Source organism: Ambystoma mexicanum, chromosome 6p, assembly GCF_040938575.1.
Source record: "Ambystoma mexicanum isolate Mex_15411 chromosome 6p, UKY_AmexF1_1, whole genome shotgun sequence".
Taxonomy (NCBI): Eukaryota; Metazoa; Chordata; class Amphibia; order Caudata; family Ambystomatidae; genus Ambystoma; species Ambystoma mexicanum.
Genome location: NC_090935.1, coordinates 228781038 through 228796727, shown reverse-complemented (window position 1 = coordinate 228796727; position 15690 = coordinate 228781038). Strand labels below are relative to the sequence as shown.

The window sequence follows — 15690 nt, the reverse complement described above, 5'->3', positions numbered from 1 at the left end:
AAATGTAGTCCCACAAACTGAAAGAAACTGGATAACTTTGTGAAACTAGAGCCACTGAAAAGTAAAGCTGCAGCACACAGTAGATTGCCAGCTGGCAGTTTCCCCAGCATCGGTTGAGCGGACCACGAAAATGCTTAATGTGACTTTTCACAGGTGGCATGCACTTTGAGGTTACTGCCTTGTGTTAGACGAGTCACGCTCACCAATGGCTTTCCACATACTTTCCCTCCCACTGAATGCACACATTTCAGCATCTTTATAATCTCCATCAAGCTGCTGTCGAATACTATGTATTTGGCCTCTTTTATTATACTGTCATCTGGCAACACTGTTGTTTCGGACTGAACCGTTGTGGACATATCAGCCAAACTGGACATACTATAGTCGATATCTTTGTCTGTTTCGTCGGTCAATAGTGTTGAAGCTTCAGTTTCTGTCATTTCAACATCTGTTACTTGAGCATGGATAGGAGAAAACATCAATGTGAACTGTTTTTTGGGGGGCATTTTTTTGGCGGGTGTCGGTTGTGTCAAGTGCTCATCTAGTAATGTTAAACTATCATCTATAAATTCAATTTCACCTTCCTCTGGTGGAGCAGGCGCATTGTAGCAATGGTCCAAGAACACTTTGCTGGAATTGCCGGTCTTATTAAGTTCATTTTCTGGCCATTGGACATAGGCATCTCGAGGGTGAACATGACGCGCCTCAATGAATAGTTCCTCCATGGTGAAATCAGTTTGTCAAGCAGCATCTGTCATTTGTATCGCTGTCTGTGTCTGCATAGTCCATACTCCATCGGGCAATTACAGGATAGATAGGAAAAGGGATGTTCAGTGTAAATCCAACATACAGGGCCTCATCACGAGTTGGGCGGTAACGGCTGCGCTATTAGCGCCGGCGTTAATAGCCCTACGGCCAAACCCCCCAGCTCTAATAGCGCCGGATCACGGGTTTGGCGGAACAGGTATTGCCCATTCCCCACTGAGCCCATTCGGGAATTCCCCATTCCCCATTGGGCTCAATGGGGAATTTTCACGCTCTTACCGCTACCAGATAAAGAAACCTTCTTTACTCTAAAATCAGCAAACTGGCGCACCGACTCAGATCCACGTTCCTCCGGTTCAATATACGGACCCTGTATACATCCCGACAAAAATACTATCCATTTAAAATAAGTCATTGGCATTACACATATAATTAGACCGACTTTCTTTCATTAGATGGTACTGTCAGTACGCATACCTCTGGCTCCGGATCAACTGTAAGGTCTGGTTCCGGAACAACTACAAGGGATAATGTAATTGTAGAGGACGCTGCAGCATCTCCCCGAAAGACAGTGCTTGCATTAGTAAGGACGAAAAGATTGGAAACTGGACACACAATTTGGAAAGACGACAAAGTTACATATCAATAGTAAAGTAGGAATGAAACATTGTGTAAAACAATCACACGATATGAAAATATGATCAGATTATCTCGTCCTATTGAAATGTGAAGACCCATACCTCTGACACCGGATCGACTAAGAGGGATGTTGTAATTGTAGTGGACGCTTCAGCATCTCCCTGAAACTCAGTACTTGCATTAGTAAGGACGAAAATATTGGAAACTGGACACACAATTTGGAAAGACGACAAAGGTACATATCAACAGTAAAGTAGGAATGAAACATTGTGTAAAACAATTTCACGATATGAAAATATGATCAGATTATCTCGTCTTATTGAGCTATGAAGACCCATACCACTAGCACCGGATCGACTAAGAGGGATGTTGTAATTGTAGTGGACGCTTCAGAATCTCCATGAAACACAGTACTTGCATTAGTAAGGACGAGAAGATTGGAAACGGGACACACAATTTGGAAAGACGACAAAGGTACATATCAATAGTAAAGTTGTGTGTAAAGCAATGATCACATTATCTAGAATTCCGTGCATAAAAACAATCTGGAACAGAATAGCTAGGTACGATTACCTGATACGTGCTCGAAGTGGTTGATGATTCCCGGCAAGACATGGATGTTGAATCTTGTTCCTTCACATTCAGTGGATAGTCATGGAGTGGTAAAGGGAAAGTATAATTCAGTTTAGAAATTCCAACATTACAAAATGTCATGTAAGGAGACTGAATACGAGAAAACTACACTTATTGAAATGCATAATATAGCATAGTTACCCATCCCCATAAATCATTTTTCTATGTGGGTTCTACAAAACAAGGACTGATGTTTAGCAAAATAGTCATTATTTCAACAGCTACTCAATCACATAAATATGGAAGTACTATAAGTGACATTTACACCAAAACCACAGGCATAAAGCTAAATCCGGAAGCTTGACTCACCTGTGGCAGCATTTTCACAAATAAAGTCGGAATAGCGTTTGGGAGCAATTTCCGAGTTCTCAGTTGATTCCTCTTTGTGTACAAGGATGTGTCGTACATACCCGGGTCGAAGTGCAGGCTGCAGATGAGGTATTGATGACCCCTCTTGTCCTCCAAGACTTGTTTGACTCTACTTTCAAGCTCTTCTGGTGGATATCCGCAACGTTTGACCCATTCTCTTATTCGATCAACAGTCTTAGGGAATACATGCATTGTAATTAATGCCTTTGGATTTTTCATGGGTCTTCGAAGGGCAACTGAAAATAGAACATGCAGGCATTGTTGTAAATTCTGCAAAAAAAAGGTCAACATTATTAGAAAATTATTTTGCATAAACATGTGAGAAAGAATGAATTGGACCATACATTGTTCATTGCACGCTTTCTTTTGGGCACCACAGCAAAACCAGTGCAGCGTGTGCGGCTGTATTATGGGATAAATTGCAAAAGGGATTCATTGATGTGTTGAAAATCATAACATGTTACTTGTCCCTTGAATGTACTATCATGCATGAAAAGGAAAAATGCTTATATTATAGACATGGTCCGCGAAGAATGCAATACGATGCCAATTGACACTGATAAAAATTGATAGAATGATAACATAACAAAAGAAACCCAAGTCAATAGCAATGCACTACGGAGTTCGATACTTCGGAATAGATCTACATTTACAAATGAAGGAGATATGATTAGGATACATGCCCTTACCTTGACCAACAAACAGTTGGATACAGCAAGCAGAGTAATTAGTGGCAGGAGAACAGGGAGATGTTCACAGATAGCACACTGACGAGTTCACTCGAAGCGGTCACAGAGTAGCACGTTCACGTGTTGACTTGCAGTGCTCAAAGATGTTCTCATGGTAAATATCCAGTGGTTTATAAAGAATAACAAAAAGGGGTGTGTTTGTGAATGAATGACGTGTATATGTCGTGGTTATGTACATTGCAGGGGCACAGTCTGCTTCAGGGGAGCCTGCCTGGAGACACGGGGTCTGAGGAGGCCATGTGAACAATGGCCCCCGGGCGTAGGGTACCTTTTGAAGTGTACATGTTGTTTGGCACCTTGCCCGTTCGCGCCCCTGACAGCACCCCATGGCAGCGCACATCCACTGGTGCGAATTGCCTTTGATAGTGGGGGATGGGATGGATGGGACAGGAGGCGTGCAGACAAGGCATCGAACACTGCTGAATGGAGACACACTTATGTGGATTGCAGGGGCACGGTCTGCTTCAGGGGAGCCTGCCTGGAGACACGGGGTCTGAGGAGGCCATGTGAACAATGCCCCCCGGGTGTAGGATACCTTTTGAAGTGTACACGTTGTTTGGCACCTTGCCCATTCGCGCTCCTGACAGCAACCCATGGCAGCACACATCCACTGGTGCGAACTACCTTTGATAGTGGGGGGTGGGATGGATGGGCCCGGGAGGCGTGCAGACAAGGCACCGGAACACTGCTGAATGAAGACACACTTGATTCACTTAAAAACTGAAACAACCATTGATAAAAAATATGTTGTGTTTTATTTGGTTTCTTATTTTGATGGCACAAAAATGCTAGACATTGTAAAGGTCTGGTTGCAGCTAAGCGAGGTAAAATCCCCTGTACTGACCGATGTCACTGGGGAAAGTTTGTCTAATGGCGCCAACGACACAGGCGGGTATTACTCGTCGAACGCGGTGTCCAAGCCTCCCATGAAGCCTCCATGTGTAGGAACGATAGGCCACCAGCCGGTACCACCTATGAAAGAGAAAGATACAATCTGTTTTTAAATGACCAAGATACTTAGTTGTCAATGACAATTCTTGTATGCAATGGCATTTTTGCCAGGACAAATGCTAACTAGACACTGCACAATATTGAACGACTTCTATGCGACTATTAATAGAGAATTGCAAGACTAAACGGATATGACAATGATATCTGGAAGTTACGAGAATATAGGTGACAACCGTGAAATAGTAGTGGCATAACTGACATCACAACCAGACTATACTTACTCTTTACTTGGATTACAAGGGCGAACTGTTGCGCAAAGTTTGTGCATAAGCACCATCAAAATCCTCAACACGACCGTGTGAGACAGACTGCTGTGAAGTCTGGCATGCTCGGTAACGCATTGCGGCTGGGGATCGCCTTGCGATATGTAGGACAAGCATCCAGAGTTTTCTCGGCAGCAGCAGTTCTCCACCTCGGTTGGCATTAGCGTGCACCGATTGCAGGTACACCAGGTGGTAACACCGTCCATGCGACTAGGCCCAGGCTCTTCATCTGTTGAAACGTCCGCCCAACTGTTGTCCGAATTCCCATTGTTTACAGAGCTTGCTCTTTCCAGTAATTCCTCCTCAGAATACTTGGGCTCGTACAGGTAGGGCATTATTGTTGCCATTGTGTGGTAAAGAAACGAAAATAATTTATAGCGGTCGTGCTGGTATTTGTTCACACGGGCTACAAGCAACAAAGGTAGCTGACCAGAGCACAGAAACGAGTCACAGAATACTCAAAGAAATACAGCGAGAGGAATGGAAAAGAATATCTGCTGTTGTGTGTTGTGAAACGCTCTGTTTATACTTATCGAGGAAAGAGGCTTCCTGTCGTTTCCATGATGACACATCATTAGCTGAGGTGCAGAGATTGTTGACACGGGACGTGCTTTGGTGTTGTGAAATGGGCGGTACGCATCTAGTGATGTCAGGCCCAGGGGTGGGGGATATGATTTCGTGCCGCAAACGCAGGTCACCCAAGGCAATGCGGCAAGTGATAAGATTATCACAAGATGGCCGCACCCTGCTGCCTGATTTTGCTTGTGTTCAAGAGACGAAAACTCGGGTAAGGTGCATAGGAAATGTTTGTGCGATCGATCGAATTATGGTTAAAAACACATGGCCGAACCATAGGGACAATAATATTTCTGACTGAACCATTCCTTTAATTAAACACACCATCCACCTCCAACAAAACTACATAGAAAACGGTACCTTCGCCCACCCCTGTGGAAAAAGCAGAAAATATGCAGAAAAGGGAGAATGTAACATTCTAGGAGATAATACAGGGGTGTGAGGGCAAGTTCAATGACCAAATGTTCTTTTTAAAAGGATATGTCTTGGGGTGCACAAGTGACCTAACCAATCTCAAGGGCACATAAATAACCAAAGGTGGTAGTTATGGTTCAATAGTAGCTTGTTGGTGGTTTTATTATGTCGAACAAGGCTGTTTGGTGCTGTTCATGCGGTTTGAGGCTGTTTGAGTGTGGTGGCCGCCGTGCCCTAGGTGAGAAATGGTGTCAGGCAGTGGTTGAACGGAGCTCGTTGTGGTTCAAGGTGATGCTTGAAGACGAGAGGATTGTGAGGGCCACCAGAGTTGGCCCGATGGTCTGATCGAGGAGGCTGGTGACTGTATGCACTGGTCTGCGGAATAAGTTCAATGAAGTGCTCATGGAGTTGCAGATTCTGAAGGCCACCAGCTAATTAGAGCTGTATTGTCCTCTTTTTAGGGGCCGTATGGGAAAGGACTAAACTATATCACAAAAACAAAAACCCATCAAAACGGCTTCCTTCCTTTAGGTTATAGAACTGTCTATGGCATAAGCCTGACACATACACAATCCACCCTTTTCAACTTCAGGTAGGCACACAAGTTTTTTCAAAAAAATATACATATTTTAATGTCCATCACATTCATAAAAAACAATCATAAAAAACCTCATTTGTAAAAAAAACAATGGTTCACAAAAAAGTGCTATTTTTTTCTCCAATTCACACCATTTCATTACAATAAGTATGCATTTTAACACATTGCGCCGAGTTTTTTTTAAAACCCGACTAAACCATATATCCACAATTGGTTATATATATTAGATTTGATATTCCCCCTTTCTTTTATAAGAAGGACCACAATGTTTCAACACTAAACATGTGTTTCTGGAATCTATCTATGATTTGCAAATACGATCCAAACAAATTTTCTTTCGCATTTCCCATAGATTCTGTCTTCAGGACCCATTTTCTTTCTTTCACGCAGCCATGTTATCCGATGATAGGGGCTCAAGGATCCACCAGGGTTGGTTGGAGTGGTTATGACAATCAACAGTGAAGATGCTGGTGGGGTGAGCGGCAGTCCAGAGGCAGCAGATACAACAAAGAACTTGTCATTCGAGCCACGGCTACAACGTGCTTTGGCTAGTGCGGTGTGGCTGCCAAGAGGTTCGAACATTTACTTCAAGTTCAAAGGGCTTGGTGAGTGCAAAAAAGTAGCTCTGGAGGGTCTTGATTGTTCGGGATGTGGTGAACACTGGTTTGATGTGAGGAAATACAGGGCACTTGGCTGGCTTGGTTCTCAAGATGCTGTGACTCCCACTATGGGGTCTCAGGGACACGTTCAGTCCTTGTTCACGACTCCCAGCAAGGGAAGCTAGTGCACACCTCCAGGGGTTCTTCACCAAGTTGGGGTCCTGGCTGCAATGTGAATGGCACAGATGCAGGTATTGTTCCAGCAGCAGGTTCCTCCCCTGTGTGCATGGGGTATGGTTAGGGAACAGCGCTCACCTCTGCCTTGGACACTCAGTCTTCACCTCACTGGTGGAGGGCTCTCCCAATAGAGGTCCAAAAAAATAATTCTTAGGTGTTTGTTCCAAGTGAATCTGAGAAGTGGTGGGCGACCCATTCTTTTAAAAAGCCCCCAGGTGATTGGACTAAAAATAGCCTGCTTTAGAAGTCCAAATCCTGTTCTTAGATCGGTGGACCTTGCCTTCTCACATCACACCTAAAGAGTTTTGTGCTACAGGAAATGGTGTGACAGGATGGAAAGATAGGGGCAGAGAGAAACAAGATGGTGGAACCTTCTTCCAGTTGTAAAGGGCTCCTTAACCATTTGCCCTTCCATTCTCAAAAGAATCAAAGGCCTTTTGATATTCAGCATCCTGGCGTGAGTCTACTACAGTGTGATTCCTGTGTGGATGTGCTCCTTTGATTCCTGTTCTCAGGACAGCTGGTATTTTTTGTCACTGACTATCAGAAATGCCATTTAGAGAGTATCCTTAGGCAGGTCCAGTTTAATGCCATTATTGTGGTATTGGGGGAATGCCCCAATTCACTATAAATACTAGTTGAAGTAATATGGCATTGCATCCTCTGTGGAAAACGAAGTAGTAACTGCTCCACAAACTGTCTCGTGCTAAAGAAATGTTTATGTGCTGCTTACATAAAAAATATGTTTATAATTGTGAGGAAGGATTTCCATTTATGGGTAACTTTCCCTCAAGTTATGAACCCCTCAACTTTTTGCTGTTGTCTGACCATCCTAGCCTGACATTTGCCAGTGCAGCCCAGCCTTATGCTGTACCTCACTGGGCTTTGGCTCATTTTATTATGGGGAAACTGACTTGCCCTTAAGACAGCCAGTATTGGGAGACTTTGTTTCCCTCAGTCTTTAACTTTGTTGCTATTCTTTAGTAAAATTTTATCAGTGCACAAAGTACCTTACAGTACAGTGCATAGGGGTCCCATTTTCATTTTTAAGGTCCGAGACACCCTCAAAGGATTTTTGGGTGAATGTACAAGTGTGCCCTAGACTTAGCTGGTGGCAGCTGTTACTTTTTATGTATTTTCAACTCTTTTCTATGGTCCAAACTGTGTATACTGCGTTTGGCCCAGTAGAGTGGCCATTGACTGAAACCGCCATGCCACAAGCTCCTTTGTTCTGTCCTTTGGCCATCTTGTCCCTTTTGCCTTCCCCAGACCTTGGAAATTCCTTATTTTGTCATGCAGACCACCGCGCAAACCTAAGCTTTCGCAGGCTTCTGCATGCCTTGCGTTTGTGCCTCCAGGATGTGGGCTGGAGCTGTCTAGTTCCAATAAACATCCTGGGTGCTAGGATGTCTGGTGTGCTGGGATGACTGGGACCACTGTTGTCTGTGATTGGTCCATGTCTGGGATGGTTGTATGTGAGCAGATCTCTCATTGGTTTCTCTTCCTTTTGGCGCAAAGGAGATTTTGGATAAGAGAAGGCATCTTACACCCATTCCAGGTCGATCTTCTGACCAAACTTATTAAAAGAGCCAAGTATCCTGAAATGAAGAAGCAGCTCTGTGGAACTGCTGGTGACACACTGGAAGGTTTCACACCCTAACACTGCTGTCGTCCCGTCTGACCCCTTATTTCTGATCGAACCTAGAAGGCCTGCAAGGGCACTTCGACCCATAGGAATAGTGAGACCAGCTATTCTCGGGACCTCCTGCTTAACCTGTAAGCAAGCTTTTTCAGGGGGTTCCTGGACCGCCCAGTTAACTGACCAGCTCGTACGGGACCTTTGCCCTGGAACCATCGCCATCTCCAGTTTCAACTTGAGCATTTGGAGACTGTAAGCTCTGGGTATAAGGCACTCTCCCGCTCCTAGGTCTGGAATTAGGAGAGTATGCCTGCACCCGAGCATATGCGGTCACTGTGTCATCCAGCTGTGGTGACTAACTTCATGGGTGCCTTCCTGCTGTGCCCTCCTTGCCCTTTGACTCGCTGCATTGGAACTGGTCTGTTCCCTTCACAACGAGCGAAGAAATCACCACTGTCCCGCCACAGAATCAATTCCGGAACGTAGCCCCTGAAAAATGCAGAGCCGCGCAACCACAGAATTTGAACCTGTGACTGATCTGGACTGGGGAAGTTTGGTCTGGCGTGCGCAGAGGTTCGGTAAGTACCTGCATCCCTTACCAGTAGCCCCTGGCGCATCCATAGACTTTTACGCATGAGTGTTTCCTGATGGCCACTCTTCTTTATCGAGGTAGCCTGCGCAACCGAGCTATTCCCAATTCTTGGATCCTGCTCTGCCCTCTTGTGAAGACCCTCCTCGAATAAGTGGGAACTTATTCTTCACTGCCTCACCCACCTTCCGGAGTCTCTACAGCCCCTTGAAGAGACAAGGTTTTGAACTTAACAGCACAATCGTGTGCACCAGCACCAAATGTATTTTGGGGCTCAAGGCTCCACTCATCTTAGGGACTGGACTCTCTCTTAGCTAGGGTTCAAATTGTGAAGGACTGTGTAAACAATATTCGCACTGTGCAACCCCTTTCTTTTCAGGTTGTGGATCTGTACTATGTAATATCCCTTTAGGTCATTGGTTACTGTATATATGTTTCATAGTTAGTATTGTGTTGGTTTTGTTAATACTGCTGAATATTTACTTTGTGTTTGATTTAAAAGTCCTTTAATAAATATATATGTATTATTAATATATACATCTGACTGAGAGGAATTTGTGGTGTTGTTTACTGTGTGTGCTCATTGTGGGCTTTCGCTCACCCTCACCCCTCCTGAGACCTCGTCTTGACCCCGCCAATGCTACCTTGATTGGTCTGTCTTGTCCAGAAGGTTACCCAGTTCCAAGAAACTAGGCTGGCCTTCTGATCCTCTGCCCACCAGGTCAGAGTTCAGAAATCCATCTTAACAATAATATGTACAACGAAGATGGGATGCTGAAATACAACTGTCCAGGGCAGTAGCTGTTTGCAGCTTCTAATGATTGATGGGGAAGCTTTGGTTGGATAAGAAGAATGAGTCTCTGAACACTGCTAGAGGCCTGCTTAGCTCAAAGGACCCCTGGATGAGAAGATTGTCCAAGTAGGGATACACCATCAGGCCCTCCTACTGAAGCCTCCAAGCAAAGGTGCCAGAATGTAGGTAAACACACTGGGAGGAGACTGAAAACTGTGAACTGAAAGTGGAGAGCCCCCCAGTTCAAACCTTAGGAAGCAATGATTGCAGGGATGCATCAACACATGCAGGTAGGCATTGCTGAGCTCCAGGGAGGCCAACCCGTCTCCTGCCAACATGAATGGGATGATACACAAATACACTGGAGGGTTTCTATACTGGACACACATTGATCACACCCTTGAGGTGTATTACCAGTTTATGTCCCCCTGAACCTCAAGTCACACAGAGACATTCTTCCTCTGTAGATACTGGATCTCTTTCTGTATGGAGGCTCTCTTCTGCAGATCCGAGGCACCAGGGATATCCAAAGTTCCTATGTCAGAATGATAGGAGGCAAATTCCACACCATAACCCTTTCCGATTACCTCTAAGACTCCGGGATCTGATATGGACATGCTCCAGATAGTCTTGAAGAGATATAGCCTTCCGCAAACAGGAGCGGAATCAGAGGTATTCTGCTAGTCAGAATTGAAAAGCCTTGGCAGGAGAGAAAGCTTTGATCTTTTGATCCGGATCACGCTGTAGTGTACAAGGAGCTGTGATAGCTGGAACGTGGCTTCTGTTTTGCCTAAATGTCCAGGAGTGTTTCTCTTCTTTATGGACCCGATGGTCCTTCTCATACTTTCCTGAACAACCTGGAGCCCAGGATTGATGGAGTTCAATGGGGGAACTCAATCTGCCAATGGGCACATGCTCCTGGTTACCACAAAAGTGCCCATAGTGAGAGGAGCTGACCGTACCCCATCACAAGCCAAGCACAATAGGAATTCTGCCTGGTGATGCATGTTGCTAAGCAGCACAAAACATTTAACACCCTCCTCAATGCGAGTATAATGTTCTTGAAAGCCACTTGAGTAAAGAGTGGCCTTTGTACGAAGTGCAGTTTGAGGCTCGAAGAGACAGATGTGCGCCTGCATATTTCTTACACAAAGCAGCAGCAACCTTCTTATTGGTGTGGTCAGGCACTACCACTTCATTCAGTGAAATATAGAAATCAACTTGTAAGGGAGTGAGCCTGGTCTGGTTCTCTTCCTGGAACCTGCGGTCTGAGATGTAGTCTGGCTCCTTCCACTCATTCAGGACTTTGTCCTTGATGTCAGCTATCAATGGTAGGCCCTTCCTGATGCCACACTGTAGTCTTTGCATTGGAGTCCGAGGCCTCCTCACCTGGCTATTGCATTCGGGCTGCCTAATGCTCCAGAACATTTCCCACAGCTTCATGATCCAGATGATTTCTCTAGGGATCGCTCTTGGTTACGTCCCTTTACAAAACAGGGGAAGAAGAGGAGGAGATGAAGAGGAAGGTGTGGATAAGGAAGGGGAGTCTCTGCATCTATGTGCTGTTGACCTGGCCCTAGGTTTGGAAAATCTCTGCTAATCTTACAAGGTCTATTTTGTTATAATGAGGAAGCAGGAAAGGTCTTCTAACTGTGGCACTGGGAGAAAAGCTGGAAGAGCTAGAAGAGGAAGGTGCCCTGTACTTGCCCATCTTGGAGCACTAGTGAGAGCCCACAGTCCCAGCAGAACATAAATATACTAATTACTATGGGATTGGGAGGAGTGGGGTCACTCACCCAAGAACAAACCTGTTTCTGGTTCATGCTCATTGAGATTATTGGCATGTGAAGGAAAGAGTTCAACGAATGTCGGCCGCCATGTCCCCACAGGAATTGGCTGTCAAGGTAAAACCAGATCTTCAGTGACTTGATACTAACACGCATGCACCACTCAGACATCTGAGAGGAACACCCGTTCTTAGACATCTGCCGGTAGACCTCGCCCATTCTGGCCCTGCCAGGGACTTCCATCGGCAACTGAGCAGGAGCCATGGATAGCTTTGCGGGTACGAGAAGCCAAGAGATGAGCTCAGTGCTATCTACTCGAGACTGAGTGTTGAGCCAAGAACCGTGTTGGGCAATATAGCTCTTAAACTGTATGTTAGATTCTGAAATTTGGGACAAAGACAGATAGTTCTTTTAGATTTGTCCTTTCACTGTGTTTCTCCTACTTGTTCTTCCTCACTGCTTTGGTAACAGTTTGTGTTTCTAAGGTTATACATGAGGACATGGAATCACAGGAAGGAGCACTCTCTTTTACCCTCTCTTTTAGGTGGATTTTAGCATCCTTTGGCGTTATCCTAGTGCTTCAAAATAGTTGTCCCTTTTGAGTTTTGGAGAAACTCCAAGGGCCTACAGGTGTGCACCCTACACAACCATTTGTTTGTTAACAACATTGCCCTAGACTGGGATTCAATTCCGGATCATGAAAGGACCATTCCCATTGAAATGCAGGTAGTGTATCTTGGCAATTTGAACACTATGAAAGGTCTACAATCGTTACAGTCTCAGAGAGTTACAGACAATTACATAAAATAAATGGTAATGCAAAGTCAGCATATTATGTCGTATTTTCTTATCCCGAAATGTGACTTGTAAGGGAAGGCTGTGTTTACCCCCACAATTCATATCTTCTGCTTTGCAGCCCAGTGCCACTAATGTATATCCATGGGTGCTATGGCTCATCAGCATTGTAGCATGGAATGGAGGGTGTCTGGCCCAGTCAGCTTGCCTGAAGACTAGCAAAACCATATGATACATCTGACATTCAGTTATTGTGATAATATATACCCTAGCAACCACCTACATATGCAAGTGTTTCAGCTACGGATGTATATTTTTTGTGATGCTCTTTTTGGGGATTTAGTGGACTGCAGCCACAGGATATTCTCTCACTTACCCTGACAGTTTGAGCGCCGGGGCCCCCAGTGTCAATGCTCAGTCTTACTGTTATGCCCAGGATCACAGACCATAGCATTCTCAGAGCCATGATTCAGATCAACTGTGTGAACATTCCTCATGGTTTAGATGCTCTTTCCTGGTAAGCCTGTGCAGTACTATATTTGCATTGTTCAATTCAATGTATTTGCTTTCATTACTATGTTTTAGATTGTGTCCATGATTGTGTTTTTAATGATGCCGTTTGGTGCTCTGATACACATCAATGCCCAGGTCTAGGTTGTGATAGGTCGTTTTTGGGTGGCAAGATACTAACAAAGGATGAGCTGGTCTTTCTTTAGGATGAATACACTGTAACTACATTTTTTGCCCACTACCAAAAATTCACACACCTCATCAACCTCCAATAGGTCCTCAGTTTATTTTCTGTTTCGGAGAAGTGGAAAAAAAATCTCAATATCTGCATTCTTTTCTTCAACACTTTGTTTGAGAGTTGTCTCTTATGTGCCGATACCAAAGAGGTTTTTTGTAGATTAGAACTAGCTTCTTGGGAAGAGAATTGAAATTTGGTGAGTAAAGATATTATTTCCTTATGGATGTCACTATCACGTGATCTGAGCTTCGAGTATTTATCTGATTTTCTATATCTCTGTTCCACCTCTCTTCTGGATCATAACAGCCTTCTACTCGCTATTCTGCAATTAGCAACTACTTTCTGTGCAATATGGATTTCTAGTCGATCTTGCCGGGTACAGCGATGGGTTCAAGGTTTGCATATCTGAACGCTAACTTGAGGTCATACAATATAGCCACCATTTCTTTGTTCTATAGTACCAACCTTTTGTCAAATGTGAGTTTCTACACGAGAAGAGCTCAGACAATGCAGCTCCAAGCCTAATAAGGACTCTGAAGATAGAGTAGGACTGATAATGATGCATAGACTGATACATGTTTTGGTCTTTTGAGTTTCATCAAAGAAATATAGCTTTTGACTACAGTTTATTGAAAACCAAGTTCTAACTTTAAATAAGAACTGCATACACACTTAGATATTGGTCTATATTCCCTAAGGGACATTCTTGCATTCAGAGCCAAGTTGTTCCTCTGCACTGTATTGCAAGCGTGAAGATGTTCAGCGATATCCCTGATGTGATGATTTGGCAGGCTCTGTTCAAAGTCGGTAAAGCTGAACCTACCTCGCTTTCATTGAGAAATCATTGCATTACCTGATTACTGATATCAAAAGAGGACAGAGGTGCTGGCTACATTTAGCAAGCAGGAAGATGCTTGACCTTATGTCTCAAAACCTGTACAGCTTATGCTCCAACACTGGTTCAGCTGCTCAGGCCGTTCTACTACTTGTAAGAAAAGTGCTATCTTCGTTGCACTGGCCGCTTACTGCAGTACTTATTTTCTCTATGGCTTTGGTAGATGGAACAGGAAAGCCATATGTTTGACACAGGTTGCCCAGGCAGTGGCTATGGCCTCCCAATCGCCCTCTAGTGCAAAGTGTGGGTGGAGGCACACATGTGGGCATCATTACTACGGCCTGGTGCAGCCCTGGGAAAAAGGTACTTCACATGTTTCTGGTCGCCTTTGATGAAATATCGTCAGGTAACTCAACAGTAAAAATCTTAATTCACATGACATTGTCACAATGGTATAGCGCCACTGTCCTGTCCATGGGCCTGTGTCCTCTGTGTAACCCAAAAGGTATTGCTTGAGCCTGTAACATCCGTGTAACCTGATGGACCACTTTGTTTTGTAATCCTGGAGCCTCTGACCTCTCTGTAGCTGTGCTCTGCAGTGCAGGGCCGGGCATATACGATCTGTGTATCCTCTGGTAGCATGGCGGTCACCGAGCCTATATGATCTTTGTAACCTGAGGCTGCACCCCGAGGGATAGTGTTGCAGCCTGCGGTCCGAGCCTGTCGGATCCTCTGGCCTATGAGGTATGATGCGCTGCGTGCTGTGTAAGGGAAAGGTTATGTCTGGCTGTCTAAACAGTTTTGTAACAAACGCAATTAAGTAGTGAGTTAATACGACTAAAACCATGTCGGGAAACCAATTATTTGAGATGATTTACAAATGTGTGCCATTATGTTACTTCAGGCCTCAATGTCTTGTCTTGGTCCAAAATGAACCCTGCTGGGGAACGCTGTAGAAATGCACTGCGATTACCCAATCTGGCACTTAGTATTGTATAATGTCCAAAAGCAATACTGTTTTTTTCAATTTACATTTCTCTTATTGTCTTATTGAAAGAAAGCAGTAAAGGAGAGTGTCAAAAATAAGCATGTTAGAATGAACTGCAAAACAGTGTATATCTAACCCAGCATATACCTTTGCTGCAGGGTGAAGGAATCCGAGCTGTTTGAGAGATGGAAGAGCCTGGAGGTTTGCAAGTGGGAAATGAACACCACAGAAGCCAACACATTCAAGTAAGCAGGATCGACACAAACGGCATTACAGCCACAAATAGAATCTGTGAAAGCAGATTAGGAACCTGCTTGCGTTAAAACTGGAGCCTTCAAGAGGATGGAGGTGAAGAAACTGCCTCTCAGTTTAGATGTGGGACACTGAGGGTTTCATTCCCCATTGGCTGACTGAAATGATTGTTTTCAGTTTTGGTTGAAAGGTGGCACTTTTGCGCCATGTATAAGTCGAAGCTAATGCTTTGGAGTACAGCTAGGGAGAGATGACAAATGAGGAGGGACAACAATGCTTGCAGGTTTTGTTTGCTTATTTACCCACTGCACATGGCAGTGCTAATCCTTATGCTCATTCCCCTCACTTCCTGAACTTCCCCACCCAAAACACACCCGCTTTGAGCTAACCTTATCAAGCCTTAAAATCAAA

The 15690-nt window shown here is 44.5% G+C and overlaps 1 protein-coding gene across 3 annotated transcripts in view; it reads left to right on the top strand.

The window, feature by feature from the left end:
- ST8SIA5 (ST8 alpha-N-acetyl-neuraminide alpha-2,8-sialyltransferase 5) overlaps positions 1 to 15690 on the top strand; it is a 550348-nt gene that overhangs the window by 408914 nt on the left and 125744 nt on the right. For 2 of the 3 annotated variants that reach the window (XM_069626924.1, XM_069626922.1), the window contains one exon: positions 15186 to 15272. The exons of the other annotated variant lie outside the window; for it this stretch is intronic. In XM_069626924.1, the coding sequence (XP_069483025.1) occupies positions 15186 to 15272 (87 nt within the window). The remainder of the gene's footprint in view (positions 1 to 15185; positions 15273 to 15690) is intronic. 3 annotated transcript variants of the gene reach the window in all.